General features: G+C 37.8%; 1 protein-coding gene across 1 annotated transcript; it reads right to left on the bottom strand.

The window, feature by feature from the left end:
• Positions 1-414: 414 nt before the first annotated feature.
• On the bottom strand, positions 415-8743 carry LOC306868097 (chondroadherin-like protein; the record flags this gene model as incomplete). Its single annotated transcript, XM_079414118.1, has 10 exons — positions 415-760; positions 1857-2023; positions 2649-3341; positions 3980-4248; positions 4709-4947; positions 5054-5199; positions 5832-5987; positions 6112-6306; positions 6480-6656; positions 8618-8743. The coding sequence occupies 10 exons, from the start codon at positions 8741-8743 to the stop codon at positions 415-417; spliced, it is 2514 nt and encodes an 837-aa protein (XP_079270244.1).
• Between the last annotated feature and the right edge of the window lie 4422 nt (positions 8744-13165).

Below are 13165 nucleotides of genomic sequence, written 5' to 3'. Positions count from 1 at the left end.
GTTTGAGTGTCAGGTTTCAGAAATTGTGACAAGTAAAGATTTTGTGCGTTTGAAAAAAACTGTAAAATGTAATTTTGTGAGGAAATTCAGAATATTTCTTTAAATAAAGGATTTATTTTAAATGACACATACTTGACATTATAAAAACCCATATTTATGAGTTAAACCATATATGCCCAAAAACAACGTTTGATGTTTCATGATCCACATATTCAAAATCATTCTGTTCTGCCTTGAAATAAATTGCAGATTCAAGAACTATGAATAGTGGATGTAAAGACTGAATACAGTAGCAACTATGGTCTTTATCAGTTTTACCTATAAATAAACTAAGTAACAGCAGTACATTTGTTCACCTGATAAATATATCACATTATCCGCTTACTTTAAATCAAAACCTCTATGACTTTTCATTTATGACTTAATCCTTGGTCGCCTGCCTCTTTTTTTCTTGTTTGGCCTGTTTTTTTTCAGGGCCTGCACTGGTTTGAGTTCATCAAACTCATTTTTCTCTGGTGCCGCCATCAGTTTTGTCTTCACTGGTGTAGGATTAGGTTCAGATTGCACAGGTCTGCCCTTTGTGGTCTGCATGGGTTTGTTTGGTGTAAGGGCTTTGGTAGGAATGGAGGTCTTGTTGAAGGAATGAGCATTTTCTCCAGAACAGTTCTTAAAGATGGCTGCCTCCATCACAGACTGACCTCGCAGCTCAGAGGGGTAACCGCACACGGCCTCAACTCTCAGACTCAAAGTTTTCAACCATCTGAAAGAAAGTTGAGATGATAGATAGATAGATAGATAGATAGATAGATAGATAGATAGATAGATAGATAGATAGATAGATAGATAGATAGATAGATAGATAGATAGATAGATAGATAGATAGATTACAGTTACTTTTTATGGATTACATGATTACATATTATTCACATAATCGCAGTAAATGACATAATTTGACTCCTAAATGTAAGGGAACTGTTGTGTGTCTGTATTGTGTTCCTGCCTCTTGTCCCCATATTTGGTTTGTTTCCTGTCCTTGTCATGTCATTAGTAGTTTATTCTGGTCCAGCCGTGTTTGTTAATTTACCTGTGTATTTATAGTCCTGTCTGTGTTGTGCCATTTCGTCTGGTCTACTCGTTACTCCCCGGTGTTCCTGTCAGTGTCTGCCTTGCCTTGTCCTGCCCTGATGTCCTAGTAAATATGTTATTTGAGTTTACATCCTCGTATGCGTGTTCCTTGTTCCTCCCTGCTGTGTGCACCGTGACACTAATTCTTATTTGTTTTCCTTTCTGAAATTCTACCGCTTTTATACATTTGGAAAGTCTTCACCTTCACTTTTCACTTACACTTCATGACGTAGATAACAAAGAATGGAATGCATTTTTGCTCAAAATTTATCAAAAAGTAGTCAGAGTACATTACCTAATATGTGACCCTGGACCACAAAACCAGTCAAAAGGGTCAATTTTTCGAAATTAATATTTCTACATCATCTGAAAGCTGAATAAATAAGGTTTCCATTGATGTATGGTTTGTTAGGATCGGACAATATTTGGCCGAGATACAACTTTTTGAAAATCTGGAATCTGAGGGTGCAAAAAAAATCTAAATATTGAGAAAATCGCCTTTAAAGTTGTCCAAATGAAGTTCTTAGGAATGGCTATTACTACAAATATACCCCAGCGACTTAAAACTGGCTTTGTTGTCCAGGGTCACATATGTGTAATCCAATAGATAATTTTAATAATAATACATTACAAAATATATATAATTTCCATCATGTAATTTGCAATCAGTAACAGACTATAATTTGTAAGACAGAATGGCGGATGGATGGATGGATGGATGGGTATCTCACCTGTAAAATGGCAGTAATTTGCAGTCACACATTAACGGATTTTTGTTAAGGGTGAGGTATTGAAGTCCAGTAAGAGGTGAAAGGTCAGGCAACTCCTCTAACTGATTCTCTTCCAGAGACAAAGTCAACAGACCACGACCAAACCCTGCCAGAGACCTCACACTCATCTACGACCACAAATCAAACAAGGAGACAGAGAAAGAACATTTTCCATTACCGAGATTAGTAAAAGCAATGATTAACTGTTGTTTTTTTTATAATTTAAAGGGATAATTCACTCAAAAATAAAAAGTGTGTCATTAATTACTCACCCTCGTGTCGTTCCAAACCCCTTTCCAAAAGACCTTTGTTCATCTTCGGAACACATATTAAGATATTTTTGATGAAATCCGGAATCTTTCTGACCCTACATAGAAAGCAACACAACTGACATGTTCAAGGCCCAGAAAGACGCATGTTGAAGACTGGCTCGGAAAGGAGAATTGTTGAATAAAGTAGTTATTTTTGTTTTCTTTGCGCATACAAGTATTCTTGTATAATTATGGTTGATCCACTAATTTAACAATATCCTTACTACCTTTCTGGGCCTTGATCGTGTAAGGATCCTTGCTGTTTATGGAGGGTCAGAAAGCTCTTGGATTTCATCAAAAAGTTCTTAATTTGTGTTCTGAAGATGAATGAAGGTCCACATGAACCACATGAGGGCGAGAAATTAATGACAGAATTTTTGGGTGAACTTACCCTTTAATGGTGCATAAAATTATCTCATGTAGTTTCTCATTTGACCTCTACCTTCTGAAGACTCATTCTATCAATGTGCAGGTGCTTTAGGCTCTCAGCCACAGCACGAAATGCTCTTGGCCCAATCCAGCGAATCGGATTCCCTGAAAGGCGGAGCTCAGACAAAAGAGGGGCGTGGGCTAATGCATCACTCGGCACTTCTGTTAGCGCATTAGCTTCAAGATGAAGGACGTCCAGCTTGGGTGCCGGATCCAGAGCTTTTGGCACTATAGATGCGATGATGTTATTATTGAGGTAAAGGCCCGATAGCTGAGGGACCAGGGAAAGGAGCCCTGAAGGCTCTAGTTTAGCTATAAGGTTTCTCTCCAGATGCAACTCGAGGAGTTTGGGGATGTGAGCCAGTGTATCTGAAGAAGGAAACTGAGTGAGTTTATTGCCTTCCAGGTGAAGGTACATGATCTCATGGGCACCTTCAAAGGTTTTTGTGTCCAGGGAGGACAGTTGGTTGTCAGACAGGTAGAGGTACATTAGCCTCTTCATGCCCTTGAAGGCGCCACCCTCGATCTCATGGATCTTACAGCTGTCCAGGTGAAGAGACACCACTTCTGGGACGCTGGGGAAACTGTTGCTAGGAAGATAATGGAAATGGTTTCCACGCATGTCAAGCAGAAGTGTGTTGCCAGGGAAACCAGTGGGCACTTTAGTGTGGCCGCGGTCCTCACATGTAGCATGTTGAACTGCAGCCTTGATGGTGAGAGTAAGGAGAGCAGAAAATGTGGTGAGACGGAGATATGTATTAGATTTAAGGTACAGTTCACCCTAAAATGAAAATCTGCTGACAGTTTACTCACCCTCAGGCCATCCAAGATGTAGATGACACTGTTTCTTCATCGAAACAGATTTGGAGATTAGCATTACGTCACTTGCTCACCAGTGGATCCTCTGCAGTGAATGGGTGCCACTGGCAACAGTTTGAAGTTATAAATGTCTTAATGATAGATTTGTTTCTTACAAATATGCAGCTTTTCACTTCACAAAATGTTAACTGATGGTCGTGTGGGTTACTTGTGGATTATTGTGATGGTTTTTATCAGCTGTTTCGACTCTCATTCTGACGGCACCCATTCACTGTAGAGGATCCACTGGTGAGGAAGTGATGAAATGCTACATTTCATCAAATCAGTTCTGATAAAGACAAAACATGAAAAACAAACTCATCTACATTTTGGATGATCTGAGGGTGAGTAAATGTTCAGCAGATTTTCATGTTTGAAACTATTCCTTTAAGTTAATATTTTGGTATAACTGACAAGAACAAGGAATCTATTAAATTACGAATAAATAACTAAAATTCCCTCCGCCCTTTTCCAAGCCTTTCTCACCTCACAATGGCAATTCTTTGGGCATTTACTCTTTTTCTTTGGCTTGGCAGTTGGCACGGCCTTTTCTTGCACTCCATCTTCTTCTTTTTCTATCACATCCGGCCTCAGCTCATCATGTGGTCTACAGCGGAGGTCCTGTTCTTGAACATCTTGTAGAGGTTCGTCTGAGAGGTGTGGCGGCCAAGCACAGGCCCCATAGAGCTTGATTCCTGAGCTCAGCGCCCACATCTTCAGCCCTTGCAGTAAACATGTGCATCTGATCGGGTTCCCTGAAGGACAGTGAATGAGAGCTATCACTTCACAGTTTGATTTTGAGATATTTTAAATGAATAAATCATATAATCTCCAGAATTTCACCCATGTGAAGAAAATGTATGTCAATGTCAGACAATTTTAGAATAAAAACAATACTCTTAATTCTCTTAGTAACTAACTACAATTTTCATAATTAATCATTGATCTTCACTTTATCTTTATAGATTTAAAAAAAAGTTTTTCTAAAGTTTCAGTAGGGGAGGAATGGAAAGTGGTTCATTAGAAATGCCAATGAATGAAGGAAAGACAGATTTTTATTATTAATGTTGTTGCTGCTGCTGTTAGATTTTTAATGTCTTAAATAGCATTTCTAATGAACTACTGCTCAACTGTAAAATAATTATACTGACTGAAAAGTCAGTGTTGTAACAAACTAAATACTGAGACAGTGGGCAATGCTGTATTCATGATCACCGGTGAGGTTAAGGCTGGTGAGCTGCGAGGACATTTTGAGGGCCTGTATGTAAGGGAGCTGGTTATAGCTCAGATCTAGGTGAGAGATATGAAGAGACAGAGACAGAGCCGATTCAGACAGGTCCTGCAGGGCCATGTGGTGCAGAGACAGATGTGTGAGTTTCGGCATGAACACACTCTCCTCCACCAGATATGTCATGGGGTTAAAACTCATATCCAGGTGAGTCAACTCCACCAATCTGAGACCAAAAAAAAGACAACAGTGAATTCTGAAGGTCTGTTTTATACCAGAGAATATCTAAAATCTACAATAATTAATTTTGTTTGTCAAAAATCAGAAGCTACCTGGTCATAGTTTTGGTAGGAAAGTATTGGAGTTCATTATGGTCCAGATTTAAGTGTGTGAGTGCAAGAAGACCAGCAAAGGCTTCCGTCGCCAGATTATTTAGAGCGTTATGACTCAAACGCAACAACTGGATATTCAGCATTCCCTGAGAGACAGATAACTGGGAATTACTCAGGAGGAAAATTACTCAAATATCAAAAAGGTCCAACAGAAGATTATCACATAGCGCTTACAAACCAACAAAATCAGTGTAAACTCAGATTGGAGAGTTTATAACATCAAGTAATGGGAATTCTAGAATTCACTAGAAAAAAAGATGATCTACATTCTCAATTGAAATGAGGTTGGTAAGATTGTTTCATGCTTTTGAAAGAAGTCTCTTATGCTCAACAAGGCTGTAGTTGTTTGATCAAAAATACAGTAAAAATAGTAATATTGTTACAATTTAAACTAACTGTTTTCTATTGCAATATATTTTATTCCTCTGATGGTAAAGCTGAAATTTCAGCATCATTACTCCAGTCTTCAGTGTCACATGATCCTCAGAAATCATTCTAATATGCTGATTTGCTGCTCAAGAAACATTATGATTATAATCCATGTAGAACACAGCTGCTTAATATTCTGTGGAAACTGTCATGTTGAATAAAAGAATGCATAAAAGAACTGCATTTATTTGAAACAGGAATCTTTTGCAACATTTCAGATGTCTTCACTGTTACTTTTATTCACTTTAATGCATCCTTGCTGATCCCAAATTGTTGATTGGTAGTGTACCTGGAATGCCATGTTGGGGAGGTAGACTAGCTGGTTATGAGTGAGGGAGAGCAGGTTTACAGAGTTTAACGCAGCAAATGCTCCAGGGTGGATCTCTTCGATGTGGTTCCGGTCTAAATACAACTGCTTTAGTGATGATAAACCATCAAATGATTCCTACAGGAGGGGAGACAGCAACAACATAGCTAAAAACACAGATACATTTCAAACCGTCAGGTTTAGAATGATTTTACCTCCATTCATCTAAAATGAACACACTTCCAAATCTCAAAGAAAATACCTGGTAGAGGATGTCAATATTGTTGCTAGTGAGGTCAAGCTGCACCAAACGTGAAAGTCCCCGGAACGCCCCCTCTCTGACGGACTGGATACTGCACCCCTGCAGGTTCAGGTGGGTCAGGTAGGGTGTGTGTTTGAACGCACTTTTAGGCAGTTCCCCAAGATTATTCCTCTTCAGGTCCAATTTCACTGTGATCTGAGATAAAAGCCATTGCATATATTGCATACAAATATGTTGATCCACACGCTCAGAATAATGCTAACAGATCAGTTAGTCAGGTTATTTTGAAAGGCATTAGAAGTGTTAAGAGGCAAGCAAGATGTTTTTTTGTGTGGTGTTCTGTACTGTATGTGGAAAGTCACACTCACCTCGTTTATAGTAGGAGGAATATGTGTGAGATTCTTCCCTACACAAGTCACAGTGAGCTTTGTGTCGTCGCAGATGCAGACGTGCGGGCATTTCGCAGTCTGACCCGCAGGCACAGAGGTTATTAGGAACAGAAGCAGACGTGCTATTATCAGCCTCATGGTGCCGGCCTCCTCCAACTGAAGGGATACAAAGGAAACTGATTATTATCTACATTTGAACATAAAGGAAAGTTGAGAAATATGCAGACAAGACGATGCAAAGTTTCTAGCAGTACATATTTACCTTAAGACTGTTTTTATTTTCTAGGCCTATTCTTTCATGTGTTAGCATATCCATTTATATGTACATGAAAATAATAAAAAGTTATATAAAATAAAAATTAACAACACTACCATTTTTTAAAATGTTTCATAGAATAAGTAATTAATGCTTACCAAGGTTTCAGTGCAGTTAATGCAGTTAAGAGTAATACTGTGAAATATTACATTTTTTGTTCTAATCAGTTTTAAAATGTAATTTATTCCTGTGATCAAAGCTGAATTTTCAGCATAATTACTACAGCCTTCTGTGTCACATGATCCTTGAATCTCAGAAATACAATGTGAGAGATAAGAAACATCCACATTGTTAATGTAAAAAAAAAACTTTTGAATAGTAGCATAAACAAAATTAGCATATGAGAACAATAATTGTTACTGTCCTTGTAACTATTTAAAGATGGTATTCCTATTTCAAACCAAACACAACATAATACTTATGTCTTTAAACTCCATAGGTAAATTCTTGCTTTATGACCTCTGATCCCATCCTGCCCTTAACACAATTAACACAGTGGTACCACATTTCACAGGGCTCCAAACTTTAGTGCAAGAATGGAGAAAGACAAAGAATCATTCAGACTTTCAACAAAATATTACAAAACTAAATACCAGTCCCCAAAGTCCCCAGAGGTTTTGAAACAAACGGCCAGGGGATTGACTTTTGTGGACTGCTCAGTAAGGCTTTCATTCAGTCAGTAAGGCTTTCATAGGCTCCATATACTCATTCAGACGGTTTCAGTATGCAAAACTTAACTTGATCAGAGTAAGGATGAAAACCATTTATATTACTTTATATTGTTTCTGCAAAAAGATGAGGAAAAGATTAAAGAAATGACAACTCACCTTTCCGAGTCTTATGAGTTTAGGCTATTTATAATCCCAGAAATCACAATTCTGCTGCTCTAAACTTGACAGTGATAAGGAAATATTTCTTGGTCTCACAAGAATGTTACTTTTCATTACAAGTTTGTTTAAAATTACAACTAAACATTTAGTCTTTAGGGTGAAAATCTTGCATCTGTGCCTTCTGTGAGTCCGCACCGATGTGAATGAGAGAAGAATGGCCCCACCTATTTAGCTATAGACTCATTCTTCCCACTGCCCTCCCTTTGCTAACCACTTATCAGCTCAGCTGGATAAGTGGTTAACATGCAACCTGTTCTTTTTCATCAGTAGTAGGGTGAATTAAGGATGATTGGGACAGTTTCTGAAATTCGACCATGTGCAAGGTGTCTTGCCCTAAATTTAAACAATCAGATATATTTCTGCAATACTGAAGATGTTAACTACCCATTTGAGGAGAAAACAGTGTTATATTATAATGAACAGACGCGTAATGTACACTTTTCTGTAAACTGAGCCAAACTTTTTTATTTTTTTGGTAACGCTTGGGTGATTGAGACAGCACATTTTTAAATGAATTTAAGTTAAGAATATTTACTGTATTGCACAAGTTCATAATTTAATATTTGTTTTATGTGCAATATTTCCTTTTATGTTTATCATCATTAAGAGCCCATGTGTATTTCTGTTCAACTTTATTTCTCAGTTCGTAAATTCATAACTTGACTGGCAGTCTATGTCTATGTAGTTTTTATTCATTTTTATTTGAGTTTTAGTTTGAGTTATTTTAGTAATTCAACTCAAACTAAACGAGAACTGTAGCAAATAACATCAAATTTATAGCAGATAACTGAATTTTTTTTATTATTATATTTTATTTTATTTCAGGTCATGCTTATTTTATGTTTTTAATTGTTTTAATTTTTATTTAATGATAATCATAACCCTTCATCAAACCTTCTTATTTTTCAAACCATCTGCCCCAGCCAATATCTTGACCTCTGACTCTTACCTAGCATCTCCACTTCAGTGGTGACCGTGTCTCCAGTCATTGGGAAGAGCGTGAGGACAGTGACATATGTTTTATCCCTCTCAAACATGTTTCCTGTGAAGTAGACTGACAGGAAGTTGTTTTGTATGCCAATGCTTGCCACATGCCAGAGTATGACATCGCCAACACAATCATTGAAGTCCAAAAATCATTGAAGACATTTAAAAATTAAAATAAAAAATGTTGGGTGGCCCATCACCAATTATCTGTTTGACAAACACATTTAACCTGCACAAACCTTTAACAGAAACATGAATATGGTTTATTACTGCATCAAAAACATTTAAAATGTTTATATATAATGCTTCTATTTTCAAAACGCTTCTATTTCAGAATTTCTATTTTAGCACAAATCTAGCTAGTTCATGAATATGTTTGTGGTTGATTAGGGCTTGCACAAATAAAAAGGTTGAAAAACACTGATTTAGGGCATACAGAGCATATATGATGGTTCTCTATTACAAGGTCAATCAATTTCTTAATTAGCAAAGCCTTTAAGCACTATCCCAATCACTCAAAATTATGCTGTCCCATCCATGCGGGAAAAAATAAAAACAACCTAATTCGGAAAATAGAAATATGATGTTACCACTTTTTTTTTACTGATTTTTGTAGAAGTAGTGCATTATATTTATGTTAATTACAATTAACACAGTGTTATCACATTGCACAAACTTTAGTGCAAGAATGGAGAAAGACAAAGAAGTATTTTACTCATTTCCATTTTTAAATCTTACAAATATGCATTCAGACGGTTTCATTATGCAAAACTTAACTTGATCAGAGTAGGGATGAAAACCATTTATATTATTAAGCTGAATATAAACTATTGTTTCTGCAAAAAAGATGAGGAAAAGATGAAAGAAATGACAACTCACCTCTATGACACATTTAGTCTTTAAGGTAAAAATCTTTCATTTGAGTTCTTGTCCGCTTATATGTGCATGAGATAAGAATGGCCCTGCCTATTTACCAAAGACTCATAGCTTTTCATAGATTGTGCATCAAAGGGTTAAAGGGGTTTTTTAGGGGTCTCTGGAGAAAAGGAGGTCTGGAGAGATGTGTTCCATGTCAAGGGAAGTCTGGCACACTTGGCCACTGGCCTGATGGCAGTGACATCTACATGTGCCACAACTGTGAAACAGATTAGAGTTTAACAGTTTAATTTAAGTATGGAAAATCATTATGTCATTGTTTATGGAAATTATTAGTGTTGCACATTAAACAATGTGTTGCTTTTAAATAATTAAAAAAACAATGAATATTATCTCCATGTGATCTCATTGAGTGATTCTGTTAATACATCTTGTACTATTTGATTAAAGTTAGGTTAAAGACTGTTCTTGACTCAGCAGCTGATTAATGTATTGAGTAAAATATATATTTAAATAATTACAATCTAGAATAGTTGCCTAGTCTTCTGATAAAATAGAAATAATATTTTGCTTTTTGAATGCATAAATGCCTCACAACTAAAAGAATTTAAAACGTAAAAAATAGTAGCATTACAGCAGTAAAGTGATTCATTTGAGGTCAGTTTTTATTTGAGATACAGTGGATTAATATAACTTATTTTTCAATGATACAATTGAAAATATATTATTAATTAGTGCACCTCTATATTTATTTCTTTGTATCAAAAGATGACTAGTGTATTTCAAGAAGTCTGTGAGTTACGAAGGAAAATGTAAAAAAAAAAAAAATGCTACAACTGTCCCTGGTCTCTCCTATCACAAACATTTTAAATTAAAACTTAACAGAAACAGAGGACTCTAGTGCCTTTCCTTTTGTATTTAAATCTTTATTAAGCAATCCTGTGGATCATAAATAACTTGTTTTTCTAAATCTGCAAGTCCCATCCATTATGTCGCTCTTGTTCATCTAAAAGTGTGCTTTTCCTTCCTTTAAACCTAGCCAAAAACACATGTTGACTGAAGGGTTGGACTTAGCTCAAGCCCGACCCAAACATGACCCGTGAATTTTTCGGTAGGGTAACAGACCTCTACCCATCCTTTACCTGGAGCCCCTTGGCACTCCTACAACCTTCAAGATACCATAGATATATATATACAGGTCCTTTTCAAAAAATTTGCATATTGTGATAAAGTTCATTATTTTCTGTAATGTACTGATAAACATTAGACTTTCATATATTTTAGATTCATTACAACACAACTGAAGTAGTTCAAGCCTTTTATTGTTTTAATATTGATGATTTTGGCATACAGCTCATGAAAACCCAAAATTCCTATCTCAAAAAATTAGCATATTTCATCCGACCAATAAAAGAAAAGTGTTTTTAATACAAAAAAAAAAGTCAACCTTCAAATAATTATGTTCAGTTATGCACTCAATACTTGGTCGGGAATCCTTTTGCAGAAATGACTGCTTCAATGCGGCGTGGCATGGAGGCAATCAGCCTGTGGCACTGCTGAGGTGTTATGGAGGCCCAGGATGCTTCGATAGCGGCCTTAAGCTCATCCAGAGTGTTGGGTCTTGCGTCTCTCAACTTTCTCTTCACAATATCCCACAGATTCTCTATGGGGTTCAGGTCAGGAGAGTTGGCAGGCCAATTGAGCACAGTAATACCATGGTCAGTAAACCATTTACCAGTGGTTTTGGCACTGTGAGCAGGTGCCAGGTCGTGCTGAAAAATGAAATCTTCATCTCCATAAAGCTTTTCAGCAGATGGAAGCATGAAGTGCTCCAAAATCTCCTGATAGCTAGCTGCATTGACCCTGCCCTTGATAAAACACAGTGGACCAACACCAGCATCACTGACTGTGGGTACTTGACACTGGACTTCAGGCATTTTGGCATTTCCCTCTCCCCAGTCTTCCTCCAGACTCTGGCACCTTGATTTCCGAATGACATGCAAAATTTTCTTTCATCCGAAAAAAGTACTTTGGACCACTGAGCAACAGTCCAGTGCTGCTTCTCTGTAGCCCAGGTCAGGCGCTTCTGCCGCTGTTTCTGGTTCAAAAGTGGCTTGACCTGGGGAATGCGGCACCTGTAGCCCATTTCCTGCACACGCCTGTACACGGTGGCTCTGGATGTTTCTACTCCAGACTCAGTCCACTGCTTCCGCAGGTCCCCCAAGGTCTGGAATCGGTCCTTCTCCACAATCTTCCTCAGGGTCCGGTCACCTCTTCTCGTTGTGCTGCGTTTTCTGCCACACTGTTTCCTTCCCACAGACTTCCCACTGAGGTGCCTTGATACAGCACTCTGGGAACAGCCTATTCGTTCAGAAATTTCTTTCTGTGTCTTACCCTCTTGCTTGAGGGTGTCAATGATGGCCTTCTGGACAGCAGTCAGGTCGGCAGTCTTACCCATGATTGCGGTTTTGAGTAATGAACTAGGCTGGGAGTTTTTAAAAGCCTCAGGAATCTTTTGCAGGTGTTTAGAGTTAATTAGTTGATTCAGATGATTAGGTTACTAGCTCGTTTAGAGAACCTTTTCATGATATGCTAATTTTGTGAGATAGGAATTTTGGGTTTTCATGAGCTGTATGCCAAAATCATCAATATTAAAACAATAAAAGGCTTGAACTACTTCAGTTGTGTTGTAATGAATCTAAAATATATGAAAATCTAATGTTTATCAGTACATTACAGAAAATAATGAACTTTATCACAATATGCTAATTTTTTTAAAAGGACCTGTATATACACACGTCAATAATACGTCTATATATACACTCACCAGCCACTTTATTAGGTACACCTGTTCAATTGCTTGGTAACACAAATTGCTAATCAGCCAATCACATGACAGCAACTCAATGCATTTAGACATCTAGATGAGGTGAAGACGACTTGCTGAAGTTCAAACCGAGCATCAGAATGGGGAAGAAAGGGGATTTAAGTGACTTTGAACGTGGAATGGTTATTTCAAAAACTGCTGATCTGCTGGGATTTTCATGCACAACCATCTCTAGGGTTTACAGCGAATGGTCCGAAAAATATCCAGTGAGCGGCAGCTGTGTGGATAAAAATGCCTTGTTGATGTCAGAGGAGAATGGGCAGACTGGTTAGAGATGATAGAAAGGCAACAGTAACTCAAATAACCACTCGTTACAACCAAGGTATGCAGAATACCATCTCTGAACGCACAACACATCAAACCCTGAAGCAGATGGGCTACAGCAGCAGAAGACCACACCGGGTGCCGCTCCTGTCAGCTAAGAACAGGAAATGGAGGCAACAATTCGCACAGGCTCACCAAAATTGGACAATAGAAGATTGGAACAACGTTGCCTGGTTTGATGAGTCTGATGAGTTTGATGGTAGAGTCAGAATTTGGCGTAAAGAACATGAAAGCATGGATCCATCCTGCCTTGTCTCAACAGTTCAGGCTGGTGGTGTAATGGTGTGGGGGATATTTTCTTGGCACACTTTGGGCCCCTTAGTACCAATTGAGCATCATTTAAACGCCACAGCCTCCCTGAGTATTGTTGCTGACCATGTCCATC

This window comes from Barbus barbus (genome assembly GCF_936440315.1).
Source record: "Barbus barbus genome assembly, chromosome: 4".
In the NCBI taxonomy this organism is placed as follows: Eukaryota; Metazoa; Chordata; class Actinopteri; order Cypriniformes; family Cyprinidae; genus Barbus; species Barbus barbus.
The sequence above is the reverse complement of the archived record's forward strand: the minus strand, read 5'-3'. Positions and strand labels throughout refer to the sequence as shown.